Source organism: Petaurus breviceps, unplaced genomic scaffold, assembly GCF_028583685.1.
Source record: "Petaurus breviceps papuanus isolate PSGF00001 unplaced genomic scaffold, PetGlider_PUasm1.0 582, whole genome shotgun sequence".
Lineage (NCBI taxonomy): Eukaryota > Metazoa > Chordata > Mammalia > Diprotodontia > Petauridae > Petaurus > Petaurus breviceps.
In genome coordinates this window covers 8,148,345-8,171,104 of record NW_027186390.1, presented here as the reverse complement: position 1 = coordinate 8,171,104, position 22,760 = coordinate 8,148,345, and the positions used below count along the sequence as shown (strand labels likewise).

At 39.2% G+C, this 22,760-nt stretch overlaps 1 protein-coding gene and 1 pseudogene across 2 annotated transcripts in view; both read right to left on the bottom strand.

Moving 5' to 3' along the window:
* Nucleotides 1-9,584: 9,584 nt before the first annotated feature.
* On the bottom strand, nt 9,585-10,446 carry LOC138173526 (large ribosomal subunit protein eL8 pseudogene; annotated as a pseudogene).
* Nucleotides 10,447-12,351: 1,905 nt separating this feature from the next.
* LYRM4 (LYR motif containing 4) overlaps nt 12,352-22,760 on the bottom strand; it is a 214,924-nt gene continuing 204,515 nt past the window's right edge. For both annotated transcript variants that reach the window (XM_069103547.1, XM_069103548.1), the window contains one exon: nt 12,352-12,765. In XM_069103547.1, the coding sequence (XP_068959648.1) occupies nt 12,697-12,765 (69 nt within the window). In that variant the 3' untranslated portion in view covers nt 12,352-12,696. The remainder of the gene's footprint in view (nt 12,766-22,760) is intronic.

Sequence of the window (22,760 nt, the reverse complement as noted above, 5' to 3'; positions counted from 1 at the left end):
CCTCCCAAAATATCTTGGTTTCTGATTAGCCAGCTCCATGGGTCAGAAAGGAAAGAGCTGGATTGCTGTGTGGTGAACTTAAATAGGACAATCACTTTTTACAAGGACACCAAAATGCAATTTATAGGATCGCTGAATATTAGAGCTAGAAGAAACCACGGACATTTGTCTGGTTTGACCCCATTGCCATCTGACAGGTGTGGGAACTGAGACCCAGAGAGGTGAAGAAATGTAACATGGCTAGCCAGTGGTAGGGTAGCTCCTGAACAAAAGCTGGGAGAGACCCGTAAGTCAGAGAGGCATGCCCTGCAAATAGAAGCTATAGTTTGAACCAAATGACAACTTGGGCCTTGTCTGCTGTGGGGATGTTTTTATCTTTTCAACCACTTCCTTGGGTGGCCATAAGGATTGATCAGCTTTCTCACATCTGTCATTCATTCAACAAGAAGTTATCTGTTATCCATCCGCTGGGCTAGGTGCTGGGAACACGAATGAAAAGCACATTCTCTGCCCTCAAGGAGCTTACACTCATTCCATCCAGCTCTTTCTAACCAAGATCTTGCATAATCTTGCTAAATTGCTCTGGGCTTCATTTTCCTCACCTGTAAAATAAAGAGGCAGGACAAGGAAATTCCCCAGGTCAATTCTACCCCTGGCATTCTGTAGGTTTCTTTATTCTGATGGTTGAGAAATCCAAAGGTGAATTCTCAACTTGAAATTCAGAGCCTTTCCTTCATCCCTACTTTAAGACGTCAAATCACACCGAAGCAGAAATCTCCTGTTCCATTGTCGGAGAGTTTGAAAAGGTACAGTTCATTTCTAGTCATCTTGTTAAAAACATCCTTTCCCAGGCATTGTAGTCTAAAAGCAGGGCATGGATAATTTTAGAATGTTAATTTTGGTTTTGAAGTCCTGACTCAGTTTGATGTTTTACTTCTTCAAAGCTGTGGATTTATAGCATTTGTAGGATTGTTGTGATTTCTATCATGTGCTGCCTGTCAATGCTGCTAATAACTGCCAGATGGAGGGAAGTCATTGTTTCCTTTTCTCTGACATGAAAGAAGTTTTCAAGTCTACTACAACTGGTAGATTTGCAATTCCACATTTCCATATGGGTTGGGGATATAAGATCTCTAGGTTGGAAGAGTAGCAGTAGTTAGTGTTGAAGAAGCCTACAAAACCACTAGTAAACCATAGTCCACTAACCTTCAGACCAACCTCTCCAGGAGAGTCTCACAAGTCTAGGTCACTAGGCAGAATTGCAGGGCTGGGGCTATAAAGATTGATGATGAGCTGAGTGATATGAGTAGGGAAAAGAGATGAGAGGATGTGCATTCTTCAGCTTATGTCCTCTGCTTCCTTCCATATGGAAAAGTGCTAGTTACCTTCTAGGTAAATGGGCCAATGTCCAGATGCTTTCTGGGATAGCCTGACCCTGGCCATCTGTTCATGACCATGTAACAGATGTGTTTAACCATCATTCCAGGTCAGCAGGAAAACTGTGTTCATATGACTTTCTTGATCACTGTCACTTGACAGTGTCTCTAAAACTCTTTAATAAATACTCCAGATTTTAATGACCCTTAGTCCAAAGTCAAGAGGGCTGTAGGCATGTTTCCTGCCTGCTCTTTGGATCAGCAGTACTCCTCTGGAGCAGTTAAACCCTGTTAGGTCTTTTCAGGAGGCTTGGCATTTGTGTTTTGTAGAGTAATTTTCTGACGTTGGCTGAACAAGCCCCTTTTGGCAAGAAAAAAACAAGCAGTATCTCAACTGAATATAAATTCAGAAAGGCCTAAGATCAGGGTGGTTGGGGATAGGAGTGAAGATTATAAGAAAATAAGCAGCATCTCCAAGTAAGCAATCAGTATAGAGACTTCAATTAGAAAATGCACTTAAAAATAAACATCTTTGGCAACACGGAAATCATTTGGGGATAACTAATGGAAATGAGTTTCGTTTTTAAACAGATCATCGAGATTCCTCTGCTGATGGTGTTTACCCATCTCATTTATGGTGGTAGGATTGCTCAGCCCACTGTCTTTTAAATCGTTTATCTGATAACCATTTGTAGAAGAAAGCAAACAAGGATTTAAAAGAATCATTCCATTGTTTATTGAAACATCAAATAAGGGCTAAAAAAAAATGCAAATGGAGTAAACTAGAACAAGGAGTCTAAAATGAGCTGTTTGGAGCATTTAGGTATTTTTGAATTTAAAAATTCATGAACAGGTTTTCATTACAGATGTTTTTTATACAGTTATGGGTGTCGAGGGAGCGTACTACTTAAGCTGATGAGAATTTACATTCATGGAGAAAAGAATAGCCTTTAAAAAGGATCTTTTCTTCTTTATCCAGTACTGTCTAAGAGATCTGTGGTTTCAACCCTTCTCTTGACATATGTTGGGGAGACTCTTTGTGGCTACAGCCTTTCCATGCCAGTAAAAGTGTCTTTCCACATACTAAGTGGCTGCCAAGAGTCCTGATTACCAGGTGACAGTTTGATTCTTTAAATTTTCACCTTTTAACATGACATGTTCGGAAACATTTTAGTGAGCCCAAACCACATTACCTTTTACTTTCAGTTTTTTTTCATGAACAATGTAGTATCCATTAAAAAAAAAATCAACTTCTCAACCAGGAAACAGGATGGACCCTTACGTGACCCTGTTTCAAGTACATACCCTAGGCTTAGCCTAGGTTCTCATTAAGTTGTGATTTTTCTTTTGAAGTCACAGGCCTTATTCTCTCATTTGCCTTTTGATATCCATGTTTTTATCTATTCATTGAAATAAACATTTATTGAGAGCTTGTTATATGTAGATCCTGAGGAGGGGGAGGAAAACAAAGTATCCTTATGGCAGTCCCTACTCTCATGGAGCTTTCAGTCTAGAAGGGGACACACTGACACATTTTATGTATTCATATGCTACAAAATACGTTATATCTTGAAAGAATTATCTGATACACATTTAAGAAAGCTTTTTACCTTAAGTCACAACCAGAAACGGACCTCTCCAAGTTACTTGGGACTTTGTTGTGCTATTTAGCAGCAAGGCATAATAAAGTGGATTTATTTACATGGCAGCATGGTTTATAAGAGTACATTCTTTTGAAAAACTGGCTTGGCATCATGGAACAGTGTCTCAAAGCAGTCAGCTAAATCCAGTTTTTTTTCAGTGCTATATACATGGTACATTCTTAATAAATGCCTCTTGCAAATATGCTACTTAAGTATTCTTGCCTTGTTCTAAGCACAGTGATTTTTTGCGTCTAGACTTCTTGGATACCTGTAGCCATCCCCAATTCTGCCTTGAGACTGTGAAGGGGAACTCATTGTTTTTAGTAGTTTTTTTTTTTTTTTTACATTTTATGATCCCATTTGGGATTTTCTTGGCAAAGATACTGGAGTATTTTCTTCTCATTTTACAGGTGAGGAAACTGAGGCAAACAGGGGAAAGTGACTAGCCCAGGGTCACACAGCTAGTAAGTGTCTGAGGCTAGATTTGAACTCAGGAAGATGAGTCTTCCTGAATCCAGGCCTGACACTCTATCCACTGCACCATCTTACTGCCCCCAGAAAGGGAACTACCAGGGTGATTTCATTCACAACCTTCTCCTTTGCCATAGTGTACACTTGTGTTGCAATCACTGGTGATTCTTGCTTACTCGGGAGTGGGAGTAGGAGACACTGGTCTGATCAAACAGTCATTTTTGGCCTCTGCCAGCAGCCAATTTACTCAGTAACACAGGAAATGTGAATTTTTCAAACTTGGAATTTGAACTGTCTGAGTAATTACTTTCTGTAATATCTCAGAAAAGAAGTCCCTTACAAAGAGGCTTCAGATAATATAAAGAGAGGCACTAAGTGGAATTGCAGCAAAAGCCTATCTGAAACTCTTCATTACATAATAGCATGCTTTCAGATGTATGGGTTAGGGAGATCTATTTTAGTAAATCATAGCTCACTCAGTTACATCCAACAGTTTTCTTCCTATCTGTCCTACCAAGAGCCCCTCCTTTTTTTTTTTTTTAAACTGCTGGTGATATAATTTTCCTTAAGTATTGTTGTCACAAGTGTTTTAGACCCTGTTCTTTTGGGGTCAAAGAATGCAACTTAGTTTGACCAGGCATGAGGCTGGAATTTTGAATGTCTCAAATGCTCTCCTTGTTCTCTGCCTTCTCAGCCTTGTATTTCTGATTTGTTGGTGAGAATCAGTAGTATTCTAGGCTCTGTCTCCATTGGGGGCATTCAGACATGTAGCAATGGTAACCATCTACTTTTTGGACTAATGTCCAAATTCCCCTTGGCAAACTTTCTATTTTCAGCAGCAACAAGATCAAGGCTACTATTTTACATTGTATATTTCTGTGTAATTACAGGAAACTTTAGGGAATTTTTTCTAATAATGCTACTTAACTTTAGTTTTAGGATTCACCAGTGAGATTTTCCAAGTGTATATCACCTTCTGTGAATGATTTTGAAGCTGTTTATTTAAGCTTAGAACTATTGGAAGCAAAATATGTTCCCAACTTTCCTTCTGGATTTTAAAAAAGGTCAAAGATGCCTATGTGATTTGAAAATACCTTTTCCTTTTCTAAGACACTTTTTACACTGTCTGTATGTCATGCCAATGTTCTGAGTTAATTTTATTTTGTGCTATACTTAAAAACTACTGAATTCACAGTCCTGGTATGAATAAAGACGTTTGAAAGATCAAGTTTCTTGTGTTATTTGATACATTATTGTGTGATCAAGAGCTCTGTCAGATGTTGTTCGTCCTTCATTCTTGAAAGAGGAACATGATACCATGAAGGTGATGCCATGACATGTAATTGAATTGGATATAAGTGAGGGAAAGCTGTGCAAAGTCACCAGCCTCACTTTCTCCTCCAGAGCCATCTGGGTCCAATGACCAGATAGAGATCAGGATCTCTGCAGATGGTCCTGGAAGCAGTGGGAGACCTTGGCCTTTACAAGCTAAGGTCTTTAAAAGGTCTCAGTTTGACTGAGGCAACACCCATTCAGTGATTAAGGCTAGGTAAGAAATGAGACCTCTTTAACCTAGTCCAAAAAACATAATAAAAAAAAAATCAATCAGGAAGGGGAAGACTCTCAAGATTTCTTGCCAAAACAGAAGCAATTGCTGTTTACATTTAATCTAAGCCCGTCAGGGTCCAACCAATGACAAAGTGGGGCTTGACCTGGGACCTATTGTTGGTCAATTAATGAGAGCAAGAGTGATTTGGGTTTAAGGCATGGTCCTTAAGAAAACATTTTATTGTTTGTCCATTCTCAAAGAGGACCATGACATCAGGGAGGTGATGCCATGACATGCAAGTGAATTGCATTAAAGTGAGCTGAAGCTATTTGGGTCTAGTGGTAAAACTGTTGAAGTGTCCAGATACTAGTTGTTATGATTAAAGATAAAAGTGAATCCCTGATTCTATATGAATTTTTATTTGGGGTACAATCCAGCCTTTTGTATGCTGACATGAAGTATTATTTACAAACCCACCAAAGAAAAGCATATTTTCTTGTATGTTCATGTGGAAGCCATATCTTAAGAAAAATGCAACATCAGAGATCATATCTGTGTAGAAAACATATTTTTTTTTCTTATGAATGAAATGATTTGTGTATTAGTAGTTTGCTTCCTCTCTCCAAGGTGGACCTCATTCTGGCTTGTCTTCTTGTCATTTTATTGAATCTCTAACAAGACACTATCAATTATTTCTTTATTCTTGACAAAGAACTTTCCTTGGTCTTCACCAGAACTTAGGTTTCTCTGACATCAGGACCAGGACTTTGTTATTGTTCAGTTGTTTTCAGTTGTGCCTGAATCTCCATGACCATCTGTGGGGCTTTCTTGTCAAAGATATCAGAGTGGTTTGCATTTCCTTCTCCAGCTCATTTTACAGCTAAAGAATTGAGGTAAATGGGGTAAGTGATTTGCCCAAGGTCATACGGCTAGAAAGTGTGTCTGAGGCCAGATTTGAACTCAAAATAATGTCTTCCTCACTCTAGGCCTTGCACTCTGTCCCACCTAGCTGCCCAAGTTCAGCATTACATTATGCTAAACACAGTTAATGGCAGTTAATCATTTTCTAATTTTTTCCATGCATGTTAATTTTGTCTAGTAGGCAGGTAGGTGGCTCAGTGTGTAGAGTACTGGACCTGGAGTCAGAAAGGCTCAAGTTAAAATCCAGCCTCACACACTTATTAGCTGTGTGATTCTTGGCAAGTCACTTAACCTTGTCTTCTTCAGTTTCTTCATCTGTAAAATGGGGACAATAATAGCACCTACTTCCTCTGATTGAGGATAAAACTACAGTTTGAAGCACTATATAAACCTAAAGGGTTATGAAATACAGGGTTTTAATTTTATTATTTATTTTATTATTGTTGTTGAAGAGATATTAGACTGACTACCAAACTGAAGGTTACAGAGCCATTGTGCTGACCTCATTGTTGTATGTCTGTGAAATGTGGACAGTCTATCAGCACCATGCCAAGAAACTTAATTGCTTACATTTGAATTGTCTTAGGAAGATTCTTAAGATCATGTGGCAGGATAAGGCACCAGACACGGAGGTCCTTATTCAAACTCTGCTTCAGAGAGCACAACTCCTATGGGCTGGCCACATTGTTCAAATGCAAAACATATTCTTGCCAAAGACTTTTATGGAGTACTCACCCAGGGCAAGTGCTCACATGGTGGTCAGAAGAAGCAATACAGGGACTCTCTCAAGGACTCTTTCAAGAACTTGGGAATTGATTGTGTGACATGGGAGACACTGGCACAAGACCACTTAGCATGGGGTACCCATATCAGAGAAGGTGCTATGCTCTATGAGTGAAGCAGACTTGAAACAGCTCAAAAGAAACGCAGGATACACAAATTTGGAGAATCCACAAATGTTCACATGGACTATTTGTGCCCAACCTGTGGTAGAGCCTTCCGAACTCATATTGCTCTGATCAACCAGTTTTTAGCACAGTGATGTCATTTTAATCCTCTTTGAGAAGAAAGGTCAAGTTTCCCCAGCTAGACTAACCTTTTCGAGGGAATTTTCTACATCTATTTAAGACACAAGTAGATATTCAACAAGCACTTAAAATTATTTAGTCTTAGGAATAAGTGATCTTAGAGGTTTTCTAGTTTATCCTCCCGTCAAAGTAAAGATATTATTAATTTGTTGATTAACTAAATTATTAACCCAAGCCATCACTATAAGTTTTTGGTGTGAATTTAATTAATTCGACATTGTTCCTCCAAGACCTTGCCAAGCCTATCTGCATTGGGGGAATGGGAGTTTTTGTAGAAGAGGCTTTGGTGAGCTCATCTATCATCATGGTTTCAAATATCACCTGTATTTCAAATATCTACACATAGCCCTCATCTTGATCTGTCAATCCTGCATCACTGTCCCCCTGCTGGACAGCTCCTTTGGAGATTTCTTCATCCTAATCTCAGAATTGATGATCCTTGGTTAAATCTTTCTTCAAGCTTCCCTCTTTTTGTTGAAGGCACCCTTCTCTTCTTCCTCATTCTGGGCCATACCTTCGGAGCCACCCCCAACATTCAGATTGGGGGGGGGAGGGGAAGGGGAAGCTTTGGCCTGATCTCCTCTCCACCTACACAGCCACATGCCCTATCACACCTTGCCTGAACCGAGGCTCCTGCTTTTTCTAGCTGCCCTTCACAAATTTCGCTGCGGCACTACCCAGAGGGTAAAACAGAAATACCTTATCTTGATGTTTGAAATCCTTCACAATCTGTATCCCAGAGAAGCAGCTGATCTTTTTGGAAATAAGACCCCAAGGGGGACGTGTGTGTGTGTGTGTGTGTGTGTGTGTGTGTGTGTGTGTGTGTGTGTGTACACCAGACACCATGCTACCTGCTGGGGATACAAAGCCTTCTAGGGACTAACAATCTAATGGGAGGGACAAGCAAACAAATCTGGACAAGCGACACAGAAGATCAACAGGAAACATTTAACAGAGGGAAGGTACTAGAATTAAGAGGAGCTGGCAAAGGCTTCTTGTAGAAGATGGGATTTTAACTGAGCCTTAAAGGCAGAGATAGGTGGCACAGTGGATGGAGTGCTGGGTCTGGAGTCAAGAAGACCAAAATTCAAATACAGCCTCAGACACTTACCAAGGGTGACCTTGGACAAGTCACTTAATCTATTTACCTCAATTTCCTCATTTGTAAAATGGGATAATAATAGCACCTATTTCCTAGGGCTATTGTAAGGATCAAATGAGATAACAATTGTGAAGCTTTATTAGGGTAGTGCCTGGCACAAAGGAAAAGCTTTATGAAAGAAAGCCAGGTAAGCCAGTAGGCAAAGCTGAAGAGGACAGCATTCCAGGCAAGGGGACAGCCAGAGAAAATGCCTGGAACTAAAAGATGTAGCATCTTGATTGAGGAAGAGCATGGAGTCCAGCAGCACTGGAAAAATGAGTACAAAGTACTTTTGTGGAGACTGGAAAAGTAGGGGTGGGAGTGGGGATAGCTAATGAAGAGGCTTTGAATGGCAAACACAATTTTTTATTGATCCTAGAGGTGATAATGAGGAACTGAAATTTACTGAGTAAGATGACATGGTCCAACCTTTTTGTTTAGGAAAATCACTTTGAAACCTGAAGCAATAAAGACACAGATGGGGGGGAGGGGAGGGAGAGAGGAGAGACTGGACTAGTCCCTTTTCCATTGCTAAAGTCCCTCCTATCTCTAACATGCTGGGATCTTAAATTAAAAACCAGCTCACTGGCAGGTCTGCTATTTTAGGTCCTGTAAATATTTATATGATTCTATCCCAAGACCCAAGTCATTAATAATACATTTACTCAGCATAACGTACAAATGTAAGGGGAAATTGGAAAATGTCTTAACCTGCTTTTCCTACTGGTTCTTTCTGAACTTCCCAAAGCCAAGTTAAAATGTTTAAGAATCTGAGTTCATTTGTCTCCTCGAGCTAAAAGCAACACTTTTTTTTTTGGAGGGGGGGAAGGCAAAGCGATTGGGGTTAAGTGACTTGCCCAAGGTCACACAGCTAGTGTGTCAAGTGTCTGAGGCCACATTTGAACTCAGGTCCTCCTGACTCCAGGGCGGGTGCTCTATTCACTGAGCCACCTCGCTGCCCCTAAAAGCAACATTCTTCGTGCGCACAAAAATCTTATCTTTGCTATTCAAAGATCAGAAGATCATAGATTTACAGATGAAAGGGATGGTCCTCTGAGGTCACTTCGTCTACCTCTTTTAACAACTAGCCCCATGGGAGTCTAAGTGACTTGACAAAGGTCATACATAGTTAATCGAAGGTCTAGAATTCAAACTCAGGCTTTCTAACTCATCATCAAAACTAGCATTCATATAGTGCTTCAGGGCTGCAAAGCGCCTGACAAATATTACCTTATTTTATCCTCATAGCAACCTTTCGAGGCAGGTGCTAATATCACCATCTCTATTTTACAAATGAGGAAACCAAGGTAGACAGCAGTTAAGTGATTCATCCAGGGTAACATCTAGTAAGAGTCTGAGGCGGAATTTTAACTCACCTAGTTGCCTCAATCTAGCTTTTCTTTCTTTTTTTCTATTTTGTTTAAATTTTTATTTTTACATAGGGAAAAATAAAATACACATTTAACCCAATTTGGTTGCAAGTTCCTTAGCTTTTGCCTTTTCCAGCTTGGCAATACGAGCCACTGATTTTGGACCCAGAACATTGCCACCCCAGTGACGACGGATCTCATCATATCTGTCGTTATAATTGGTTTTGATGGCTTCTACCAGCTTAGCCCGGGCTCCCTTATCTTCAGGGTTAACCTGTGTGAAGGCAATGCTTGTGAAGGTCTTTCTGTGAACTAAGCTTCCGAGTCTTGCTTTACCTTTGATAATACAGTAAGGAACCCCCATTTTCCAGCACAAGGCAGGTAGGAAGACCACTAGCTCAATGGGGTCCACGTCATGTGCAATCACTATCAACTGTGCTTTCTTGTTTTCTACCAGGGTAGTAACAGTGTTAACACCTGCTCTGAGAACAGGCGGTCTCTTAGTGGGGACATCTCCTTTGCCTGCAGCCTTTTGTTCAGCCCGAGCCAGCAGCCTTTGCTTCTTGCCTTGCTTTGTCTCTGGTCTACACTTGTGAGCCACTTTAAGCAGTTGAGTAGCTGTCTGATGATCCAAAGCCTGGGTGAACTGGTTAATTGCTGGTGGAACCTTCAAACGCTTATAAAGGATAGACCTTTGATGCTGCAATCTAATGTCAAATTGTACATTTGACAAATCGAGTAATGTCCCTTTTGGGCTGGATGTCCTGACCAATGCCAAAGTTCTTGGGACACTTCTCAAACAAAGGATTGACCACTTTCTTGGCCTCCTGCTTCTTTACTACTACTGGAGCCACCTTCTTCCCCTTTGGCATCTTGGCCGGCTGAACGAGAGCTTTTCTTTCTTTTTTAAATGATAAATTCATCTGGAATAGAAAACACTTTAGGACAAATGGGGCCACATCTTACATACTCTTTTTTTTTTTATTGTCAAAAGAACAGTATGTGTGTGTGTATATAATATGAATGTTTTAATCAGACAAGATCTGCTTTCTTTACCAGCCTCTTCTCCTCAACTGAGAATAGGAGGAAAATATTCTCTTTTTACATTCTGAGTCCTTCACTTCTCTATGAGGAGGCAGGCAGCAAATCTTCTAGAATTCTGGTTGGTCATTATGCTGATAAGAGTTCAGCGCAGTAGTATTTCAGCATATTTATATACTGTAACTTGTACAGCCATTATCCAATGTAGAAGCACTCCCTCAGATTCCCATTCTTTTTCTTGGAATTTATTTTAAACTTAAGTACAAAATAAGAAAAGAAAAAAAATTGCCAGATACACAGCAGAACATGAGAGGATTCAATATAAAGCAATACATTTCTATTTTAACAAACTATATAATAAATATTATACATTGTTTTCAAAGCTGCTCAGCTTTTGTTTCCTTGTAGTTTTTCTTTTGTTTTCTGCTGGGCACCTTTTACTTTATTTTCCTCCTTCCCTGATCCTCTAGAAGATTATGATTAAGCACACACACATATACATAGATATCTATAAACACATATACACATACATACTCATACACACATATGTAAGACTGCACTATGCTTATTTCCACCTGTCATTTGTTTCTCTGAAGGTAGAACATCTTTGTTCATAAGCTCAAGTCTTTCCACATTTTTCTAAATCAACCAGCTTGTCATTTCCTATACCACAACAATATTCCAACCCAATCACATTCTATCTGAGAGATTGTCTATGAAAGTTTTCTCCCAGTTTTCTGCATTCTTTCTATTCTTGGCTCTATAGGTTTTATTCATATAAGAAAATGTTAATTTAAAATAACTGAAATTACCCATTTTTCACTTCAACAACTATCACCTTATGATATGGTTTTAAGGTCTGATACTACTGAATCTTTTTTCTTTATATCATTTTTTTCCCCTGGTTTTTTTGAAGTTCCTGACCTTTTGTTCTTTTAAATTAACTTTGTTATTATTTCAGTAAAATGATTTTTCAGTAATTTAATTGGTATGGCATTACTTAAATAGATTAGTTGTATAACATTGTCATTTAAAAAATTATATTGGCTTTACTTTCCCATGAACAATAAATATTACTTCAATTCTTTAGATCTAACTTTATTTGTATAAAGTGCTTTATGTTTATATTCATATAGTTCCTGTGTCTGTTTGGGCAGGTATACTCTCAAATATTTTATTCTGTCTAATCAGATTGCCATTCTTTACCATGTCTTCTAGCCTTCTTTCTACTGTACCTCAATGACAAGGTTTTCTAAAGGAATCTGTCCTGCAAATCCTTCCAACACCTCAGTATTTGTGGCAGGGGACCCAGAAATAATAGTAATCACTTGTATTCTTATAGCACTTTAAGGCTGATAATGAAGGACCCATGGGACATAGACAGTAGGGGTCAGATTTAGGACTTTAACCCAGGTCTCTGGACCCTAAGTTGGGAGCTCTTTCCACAATACCCTCCTTCTCTTCTACCTGGGGATTTCATTTATGGTGGTAGTACCTTTAGTGTGTATTTGCAGCACTCACTCCTTCATCTCATCTGTTTTTGGACTTGCCCTTCCTACTCCCTTGCCAGGCCTATGACATAGAGGAATTCTACTAGTATGAAACTTTAAGGTCTTAAGAGATTTTGAGAGACCAGTAATCAAAAAGTAGAATGTAACTAGGTATAGTTAATTAAATAATTAAATCTCTAAGTGAGACCATAATAAATTCATCTGGAGTAGAAAGCACTGTAGGAAAAATGAGGCCACATCTTACATACTTTTTTTTTTATTGTCAAAAGAACCAAGAAACACAGTTTTGAAATATTCTCCATAAGAAGTGATGAACTAGAACATGAAGGTGAAAAAAATATAATAGACAGACTATTTTCATTGAGCTCCAGTTATGCTGACTAGCACATGAACCATAGGAATTGTCATCTACCACTAAAGCAGCAAAAGACCGGAAACATTTTTCAGTTTTTCAGCTTCTATTGGCAGAGAACAAGGCCTTTTAAAGGTGATGTAAGAGGCAACAGAAAGCATGCTGGGAGATGTCCTTAGGCACAGACTGCTGTTGATGGTCCATGGCCGCTGCTAGAGAGCCACCTAACTTCATTAGGTCCTGGACTTCTTCAGATTCTCAATAACAAGCTTGTCAGCTGAGTACATTTCACTAATGTGGGTCTGAAAGCAAATGAAAGACATGTTAAGTTAGAGGATACTGGAAGAGGTATGTACTTCAAGAGAAAAAGGAAAGAAGATTTCAAACATTTTAAAATTCAGGTTAAAATTCAGCATTTCTCTCCTTTACCCCTATCCCTCAGCCTTGAAATTGTACCTCTCTCACTTTGAGAAGAAAATCTAGAAAAATATCCTCAATTTGTGTCATTCCTTCCTCTCTCTCTCTCTCTCTCTCTCTCTCTCTCTCTCTCTCTCTCTTTCTCTCTCTCTCTCTCTCTCTCACACACACACACACGCACAGGAATATTCTTCTTTGAGATAGAAACCACAACTGCAACCTTATTTTCTCTTACTGTCTTCCAAGCTCTGTAAGAGCACCTTCTTTAAGAGTTTCATTATGTTCACAGTTAGAAGAATGTACTAAAGTCAGCGTTACCACAAACCAAACAAACTCCACTGCTGATATCAAGGTAAGAATATCTGAATTCTCTGCCACTTAGTGATATTCCTCTCCTGATTCATGAAGACAGCTCAGGGGGCAGGGACTAGAAGCCAGGGAGAAGGAGGGTGCTATGAAGGGAGAATGATGCAGGAGGGAAGAGAAATCAGCTTTTTAAAGTGCAAAGGTTTTATGAAATGAGGATTTTTGATAGTGAAAGTATTCTCCCCCCCCCCCAAACTTTCCCTTATTCCTAACTTTCCTATCACTGTCAAGGGTATCACCATGCTCCCAGTCACTCCCTTGCAACCTAGAGGTCATCCTGAATGCTTCACTCTCTCTCTCACTTTACACAGCCAATCAGTTGTTCACTTCTAACTTTCTAGATTCTTAATATCTCTCAAATTCACCCCTTTTCCTTCTCTGACATTGCTACCACCTGGTGCAGATCCTCAACACCTCATACCCAGACTACGGACATAGCCTCACTGGCTGGTCTTCCTGCCCTAAGTCTCTCCTCACTCCAGTCTGTCCTCCAATCAGCTGTCAAATTTATCTTTCTTTCTTTTAAATAGTATTTCATTTTTTCTAATTACATGTAAGGATACTTTTTTAACATCCAGTTTTTTTCTTAAATTAAATTCTGAGTTCCAAATTTTCTCCTTCCCTCCTAAGAGAGTAATCAATTTGATATGTTATATATTTACAAACATGTAAAACATTTTCATATTAGTCATGTTGTTAAAGAAGAGCTTGCAAAAAGAAAAAAAAACACGGAAAAAATAAAGTGAAAATAGCATGCTTCGCTCTGCATTCAGACTCCATCAATTTTTTCTCTGGATGTAGATAACATTTTTCATCATGAGTCTTTTGGAATTGTCTTGGATCATTGTATTGCTAAGAAGAACTAAGTCATTTATAGCTGATCATCACACAATGTCGCTGTTACTGTGCATAATGTTTTCCTGGTTCTCCTGGTCCAGGTTTTTCTGAAATCTGCCTACTCATTATTTCTTATAGCACAGTAGTATTTCATTACTTTCATATATCACAACTTGTTTAGCCATTCCCTCACTGATGGGCATCCTCATAATTTCCAATTCTTTGCCACCACAAAAAGAGCTGCTACAAATAATTTTGTGTATGTAAGCCCTTTTCCTTTTTATTGAATGTCTCTGGGATACATACCCTAGCAGTGGTATTGCTGGATCAAAGGGTATGCATAGTTTTATAGCCCTTTGGGCATAGTTCCAAATTGCTCTCCAGAATGGTTGGATCAGTTCACAACTCCACCAATAGTACATTAGTACATTAGTGTCCCAACAAACTGATCTTTCTTAAATGTAGGTCTGACCCTGTACCTCTCCCCCTGCACTCAATCAACTCCAGTGGCACCCTCACCTCCAGGGTCAAATACAGAATCCTCTTTGTTTTTGAAAGACCTTCATAACCTGGCACCTTTCTACCCTTCAAGTTTTCTTACACCTTCCACTGACATGGTCTCCCTGCTGTTCCTCCCACATGACACTCCATCTCCTGACTTTTCTCTGGCTGTCCCCCATGCCAAGAACTTTCTCCTCATCTCCACCTTCTTGCTTCCTTGGCTTCCTTCATGTCTCAGCCAAAGTCCTATCCTCTACAAGAAGCCTTTCCCTATCCTCCCTAGTTTTAATGCTTTCCCTCTGAGGTTATCTCCAATTTATCCCACATACACTCCTTTGTACATAGTTGTTTGCATGTTATCTCCTCCATTAAAACCTGAGTTCTTTTAACATAGGCACTATTTTTGCCTTTCTTTGTGTCCCTGATACTTAGCACAGTTCCTGCACATAGTTGGTGCTTAATAACTACTTTTGTAGATTTGATTTGCAATGACAGCCCCAGAAGGATTACTACCTACTAAATAAACATCCTTTGTTTTTGTTCACTGGAGAAAAGTCAGTGATTAGATCCTTGAAGCACAAATGTGTACTGGCCCTTGAGGTCTTTAATCAGGAGCTATATGTGTGGCTGACAGAAGTCTCTACATATTCATGATCAGTCAACAAACACTTATTAAGAACCTACTTAATTATGCTTGGAATTTAACGACACAAGTTAAAGAATTCTTGCTCTCAAAAAGCTTACATTCTATTGGGGTGGGGCGGGGCAGACAATATATACACAACAAAGTCCATGCAATCTATCATCTGTCAATATATCTTACTTCAGATACAAACATTTTGGGAGGTGGTGGAAGTAGTACTGCCCCAGGTTCTAGACCAGGCTCTACCATTCAGTGGATGTGTGACCTTTGGAAACTCACTTCAGTCCTTTAGGAATTGGATTTATAAACTGATGGGACTGGAGTTGATGGCCTCTGAGTTTTTTTCCAGTCATAAGATTCTATACCTCTACATTCACTTAATAAAGTCTGACAGGTGTTAAATGAGATACAAATACAGTTTTTGCCCCTGTTGGCAATGAAACTATTCTAGACTCCCCAGAGGCTGCCTGAGGGAACTTTGAGTGGCTATTCCCCATAAAGACTGGATGAACACCACTATGTTCTAGCAAGAGGAGCTCTCATTGGCTTTCTGCCACCTCTCAACCCTGCTGTTCTTTCCCTCTTAACTTCCTGCAAGCTACAGCCCAGAAGCCCAAATGGTAAACACACTAATAGAGGAGGCAACTGAGACCTTTGCCGGAACTCTGATCCTTTACTAGATTCATGAGTAGCAGAGGAGAGAGCAACCAAAGAATGCAGGAGGCAGGCTGCCTTCAGCCTCCTCTGTTAGCCTTTTACTTATCACCCTGCCAGCACGGGCACTTTCTAGCTTCTATACTTCTGCACAGCAGTTTGTTTAGACCACTCTTATCCCACAGTGCCTTGAGCTGCACATATCTTTCTCCCGTGCTAGACTATAAGTTCCACAATGGCAAGGAATAGATTTGTGGATCCCATAGTACCTAGTGTGGTCTTGCCCATGGAATTTCTGAATAGGAAGGAATCTAAGACATAATCTAGTTCAAGCGTACTTAAATCTGGGGTCTGTGGATTTGTTTTAAAAAATATATATATTTTGATAACTGTATTTCAATATAATTGATTTTCTTTGTAATCCTTTGTATTTTCCCCCTTTTATTTATTGATTCACTTATGTATTAATTTATTTTTTTACATTCCTTTTTTACATTTTGAGTTTCTAATTCTCCCTCTTTCCAGGTCCTCCCTCACCAAAGGAAAAGGCAAGTAATATGATATCAATTATACATGTGATATCATGTAAAACATATTATCATATTGACCATGTTGCAAAAAAAAAGAAAAAAGCAAGAAAAAGGCAGTGATAAAAAGTATGCTTCACTCTGCACTCAGAGTTCATCAGTTCTCCCTCTGGAGGCAGACAACACTTTTCATTATGGGTCCTTTGAAACTGTCTTGGATCCCTGCATGCATTTCATTTAATGAATTTAAAAACATTAGTATGAGAAGGGGTCCAAAAGCTTCACCAGATTACCAACAGGTCCACCTCACAAGGAAGTGAAGATCTTCGATGATTTAAAAACTACCTTGTCACTTCCCCCTCCCCATCTGCCCCCCAATAGGATCTTAGATCTAGAACTAGAAAATGCCTTAGAGATAACTGAGTCCATTCCCCTACTCTCCCCATTTTACAGATGAAGAAACTGAGGGCCAGTGGGGGTGAAGTGACTTGCCCAAGGTTATACAGAGAACAGGGGTAAAAGAATACTTGCTGAAGACATCCATAGAGGATGGGGTAGTGAGTTTTTCTGGTCTGTTGGAGAAAGTATGTCATTAGAAATAGGTTCAAATCTTAGCTCTGATACTTCCTGCAGTAGCTGTAACAAATAAGATAGTCACTTTCCTTCTTAGCCTTGGTTTTCTTAACTGCAAAATGAAGATAAAAGTGGCTTGTCCTCTGTCTTTGCTGAGTTGTTATGAAGAAAGCATATTACAAATCTGAAAGCACTACAGAAACATGCATGCTTTTTTATTATGCCAGTAAGTTCAATGCTCCACACAGGGTAATGAAGCTAGAAGGAAACCTAGGACTGTACCTTTTTTTTTTCTCCTAACTTTTCTAAGTGGACAAATCTCCAATGAAGATTTCAATGCCCTGAATTTTCATGTAGGGCATTGAAAATGTCCTATAGTTTTCAATTTTAATAATTTCTGTTGTAAGTGAAAGAGGAACAATATGCAAACAATACTTAAAAGAAAGTTCATTACATCTTAGGACAATTATATTATTCAAATGTATCAAGAATATTCTTACTAACTGGCTAAAACACAGGTCACTTCCACAAAATAAAGGCTGCACCCTTCTTATGAGACCTCTTTGAAAGAAAAAAATAGTATAAATGTGTGTACACAGGAATACACTGAAAAATAATGTTGATTACATGGCAGAAGCATAACCTTTGACTTTCAGACTCTTCTCGTAGGCATTTACTCCAAGGGTGTCAAAAAGAAAAAAACATCTCCCATACAGTAAAATAGTCATAGCAACACTTCTGTAGTGGTAAAGAACTTGAAACAAAGGCAATAATAGCACAAGAGATGGGGAAGATGAATTCAGAACTGATACAGAATGAAGTAAGTATAGGTGGGATAGCTATGGGGCACAGAGGTGGGCCTAGAGTCAGGGAGACTGGAATTGATACTTACTAGCTGTGTGACCCTGGGTAAGTCACCTAACCTATGTTTGCCTCAGTTTCCTCAACTGTAAAATGGAGATAATAATAGCACCTACCTCCCAGGGCTGCTGTGAGGATCAAATGAGATATAATTGTAAAGTGCTTAGCTTGGCAGAGAGTAAGCGCTATGTAAATGTTAGCTATCATCATCATCATCATCATCATCGTTATCCTGAATACAATTTATATGATAACTATGACAATGTAAATGGAAAGAACAACAACCAAAAATTAAAATGAAACTGAGGGCTGTGTAATTTGACAGAGTCTGTCTCCAAAGGAAAGATGACAAAAATGTGTCTTCCTCCCTTCTTTGCAGAGGCAGGGGGCTACCTATAGGTGTGGAACACTGCACACACGGTCAGACTTGCCTGATTTGTTGGACAGTTTTGCTGATCTGCTTGTTTTCCCTTCCCTTTTTTTTTTTTTAAGCAATCGGGGTTAAGTAACTTGCTCAAGGTTACATGGCCAGTTATTTGTGGGTGTGGTGCTGAGTATCTGAGCCCGGATTTGATCCAGGTCATCCCGACACTGGAGCCGGTGCTCTTACTCGCTGAGCCACCTGGCTGCCCCTAAGCAATTGGGGTTAAATAACTTGCTCAAGGTTACATGGCCAGGTGTTTCTGGGTGGGTGCTAAGTGTCTGAGCCCGGGATTCGATCTCCAGGTCTTCTCAACACTGGAGCCAGTGCTCTTACTCGCTGTGTTACCTGGCCTCCCCTTCCCTTTCAAATTCCCTTATAAAAGGCATAGCTCACTGGACAGGGGAAAAGTAAGATATGTCATCAAAAATAAAGTACTAAAAATATTCTGACAAATATCATCAACTGAAAATTGAAAGATAAACTTGTTTGTGTGGCCAGTAGAGGAAAGTCGTGTCAGGTGTGGGAGGAATGTTCAACTTGCTTTTAAGTTTTATTTTAAGGTGATTTCTATCCTATTGTCAGCCTATGTGATTAAAAATGAAGTTTAGAAACTCCACACAGACTTGATAAAGATCCTGTATTTCTATTTCTATAACATTCAGTACCTAATTTTAGTGCTGTAATAGGAAGGGAGCAAAATCCAACAATATTCTGCCATTATTAAAGAACACAGATACATTTGTTCCCAAGGATATGCATAGCACCATTGAGACAATCATTGTGACGTGTGCATTAAGAGTAGTTCGTCATGTTCCTTGGATTGTCTAGAAAGAGGACAAAGTTCTGGCCTCATTTCTTGGCCCTTCTTTTTGACACCCTGCCAGATTTTAGGAGACAAAAAACCCCATTGACATAGCATCACACTTGTTTCGCATACTGACCATCCCAGAGTACCAACACATCTCCCATCTAGAGTCATACTCATTTGCAAGTGTAGGAGATCAAATAAAAAAGACAGAATACAGAACTGCACAAAAATAAGCAGGCCCCAAGTTCTGCACCTCTTAAAATCAAAATGAACATATCACGTGTATACATTAGATGCAAATCCAATCTGACATGAGATTTTTATGTTCAGCTTGAGAGAAGGGAATGAAATGAGGTCTTATTAATAAAAATGGTGTTAAGAAATGTCATAAAGATGAATGCATAAAAAAAAGCATCATTAAGGGGTATGTTTCAGGCTTTGTGCTGTGCCAATCTCTCCTTCAGTCTAAATTCCTTGAATATCCTCGGATATAGCCCTCATTCAGAGGAGGGTAACAGGATGGTAAGAGAACTCTACATGAAGCCATAGAGACCGACTGAAGGAACTGGCAGTGTTTAATGTGAAGAAGCTCTTCAGATGCCTTTTTGTGTATGTGAAGTATATGAAGGGCGATGAAGTCAAGAGGACTCGTTCTACTTGGCCTTGGACTGACCAGAACTTGTTGGTTCAGTATAAGGAAGGACTTTCTAATAATTAATGCTATTCAGAAAATACTATTAGTTTACATAAAGGATAGTGAGAATAATGATAAAGAAATGCCAATGCAAATAATCAAAATGTCATTTGGACTAAAATGACAAATTTTATGAAATTATGTAATTTATTAACAATTATTTATGATTAACTATTGCCAATAAATAATAAGTACCAAAGGCTCCAGAAGTGAATCTACATTGGACCAACAGATGAAAACAACATATAAAAACACCTTGGTCTTCTCTTAGCAAGACTTATAGAGCAAAAAAGATACCTGAGCTGAAAAGGAATACTTTGCACATGTTAAACAGGTAAAATTAACAATACTTTTATTCTACTTACAGTTATTTTACCCATCATTTTTATTTGAACCACAAAGAAATAGTTGAGAAGAATGAGATGATAATAACAATATCAGATGAGAATAATAACAATTCATATTTATATAGTGCTAAGTACCATATAAAGCTGGGGTAGTTAGTGGAGCAGTGGCCCTAGAGTCAGGATGACCTGACAGTTCATCTTCCTGAGTTCAAATTTGGCCTCAGACACTAACTAGCTGTGTGACCCTGGGCAAGTCACTAAACCCTGTTTGCCTCAGTTCCTCATCTGTAAAATAAGCTGAGAAAAAAATGGCAAACGACTCTTGAGTCTTTGCCAAGAAAACCCCAAATGGGGTCACAGAGAGCCAGACACAACTGAAACAATTCAACAACAAAAACTATATATTTCACCTGATCCTCACAACAATCCTGTTAGGCAGGTGCTCCTATTATCCCCATTTTCACAGAGGAAATGGACTAATTAGCATTTGAGGTGGGATTCAAACCCAAGACTTCTGCTGAAAAGTCTAGTACTCTGTTCACTTCCTCTTAATGACTCTGGAGGTCTTCAAGTTGAGGCTGAATGACAAGTGTCAGGGATGCTATAGACAGGATTTATTATTTTAGTAGGAACTGGACTAGACTGACTTCTGAGGTTCCTCCCAACTCTTAAGATACTGTGGATTAAGATATGTGGATATTTCTGTCTGTAAGATTTCTAGGAAGGATGTATACAATGGGGTCATGTTTCTTCTCATTTCTGTTTTGGAAACAGGTTGAAAATGGCATCATTTGGTTTGATGAAATGTACAAACACTATATTTCAACCCTCAACATGTCCATTTATTACTAAGAGAATTGAGGTGTCACATCTTAAACTTCCCCTACCCCCAGGCCCGGGACTCCTTACATTTTTATTCTCACACAACTGCGTGTGTTGGGAAAAAGACCCAAGGAACCACTTACTGCTAAGGTATTGGCCAATAACAACTTGAGGCATGTATATTTTAATAAGGTCTCCTGGAAACAAAAAAAATATTAAAGACTCATCGGAATGGATCTACAGTTGTAGAAGCTAAGATGAATTAATGATGGAGTGTCTTTGAACCAACCAACCAATCACTTATTAAGACCAGCTAGGTAGGTGGCCTATGCCATTTTCCTGCCCAACGAAACGGTTGAACTTCAGTTTTCTTGGCTCTCTCCTAATCAGGTCTGTTTGCAGTTCACATAGTGATTCTTTCTCTCCTCCTTGCCCCACCTCTCATCTCTCTCTGGCTAGATGCCCAAGTACAGAGGTCACTGTCATAGTCTTCTTATCACATATCACCTGTCATAATAAAACTTCCTTTCCAAACAAATTGCATCCCTTTGACAGTACCTATTCTATCTCCCAAATAATCCTCTTTGAAGGGAAAGCTGGACGAGCCACTCAGCCCTGGGCTTTAAGGCATTTTCAGGATTAAAAAAGTTTCAGTTGAAATTGTCGTCTTCTACTCCTCTTGCAAGGACAAAGGTCCGATGGCGAGGTCACAATCTCAACACAGGAGTTATGTTTCTGAGCAATGCAGGCTACCTAACCCCTCCATGATTCAATTTCCCAATCTGTAAAGCAGAGATGAGGAAACTCAGGCCTAGAGAAATGATTTACCTATGGTCCCACAGCTAGAAGACAGCAGGCATGGGATTCAACCCCAGGTCATTTGACTTCAAATCTAAAACTCTTTCTATTTATACAATTTACATTAGAGTGTTATTGTGGACAACAGTGTTTTGTAAACTTTAAAGGGCTACATTGATGTAAATTATTATGACAATTACAATCACTTCTCCATGATGACATTGGCAAGGGCTGAACAAATTCCATTTAGTGTTTAAGGCAGAATGAAATCATTCACAAGATCTCCATGAATACTTTTTTGGAGAGATAGGATTACGTGAACTATTAAGAAGATAACAATATTACAGCCAAGAGTACATTTAGGGAGAGACTAATTAAAATCTGGCTCACTTGACTATGAGACTTCTCTGGCCTGTCTCATGGTGGTAGAAGACTGTCTCTTTTATAAATAATATTATAGCTTTAGGGAAAGAAAGAACTCTGTGGGGACTTGTAGCCACATCTTCCAAAGGAATAAACTGTCAGGGAAAATAAATGATCACTGATTCTGATGTCAACTTTAGTGTATAATAACTAGTCAGTTGACAAGGAGCTATAAAGAATTTTCTTCCATCACCCTTCCCAATATTCCATATTGAAGCTCATAATAAAGTACATGGTGAGCATACTTTGGACTCACTTTTGGTAATGAGAAACCAGATGCAATGGGTGCATACGTTGATCCTATGTAGCAAAAACTCTGGATTCTCACCTCTAGACCCGCATTTCCTTAGTTCTATGAAAAACACCACTTAGGAGTCTCTTGCTTTCATATTCTAGGCTGCTGGAGCTAAAGGAAGATGACCCAGTATAAGTGAATCCAGTAGGTACTGGCTCCAGGAAGAATTCTTTACTAGCTACTCTGCCCTATGAAGCCTGAAGCTAAGGATAGTTTCACAATTATTTCTCCTCCCAGCAACGTTACTTGGTCTTCAGTAGAGCACAAATCCACTTTTTCCATCCCTGCCTTTACCCCATTTCTACCG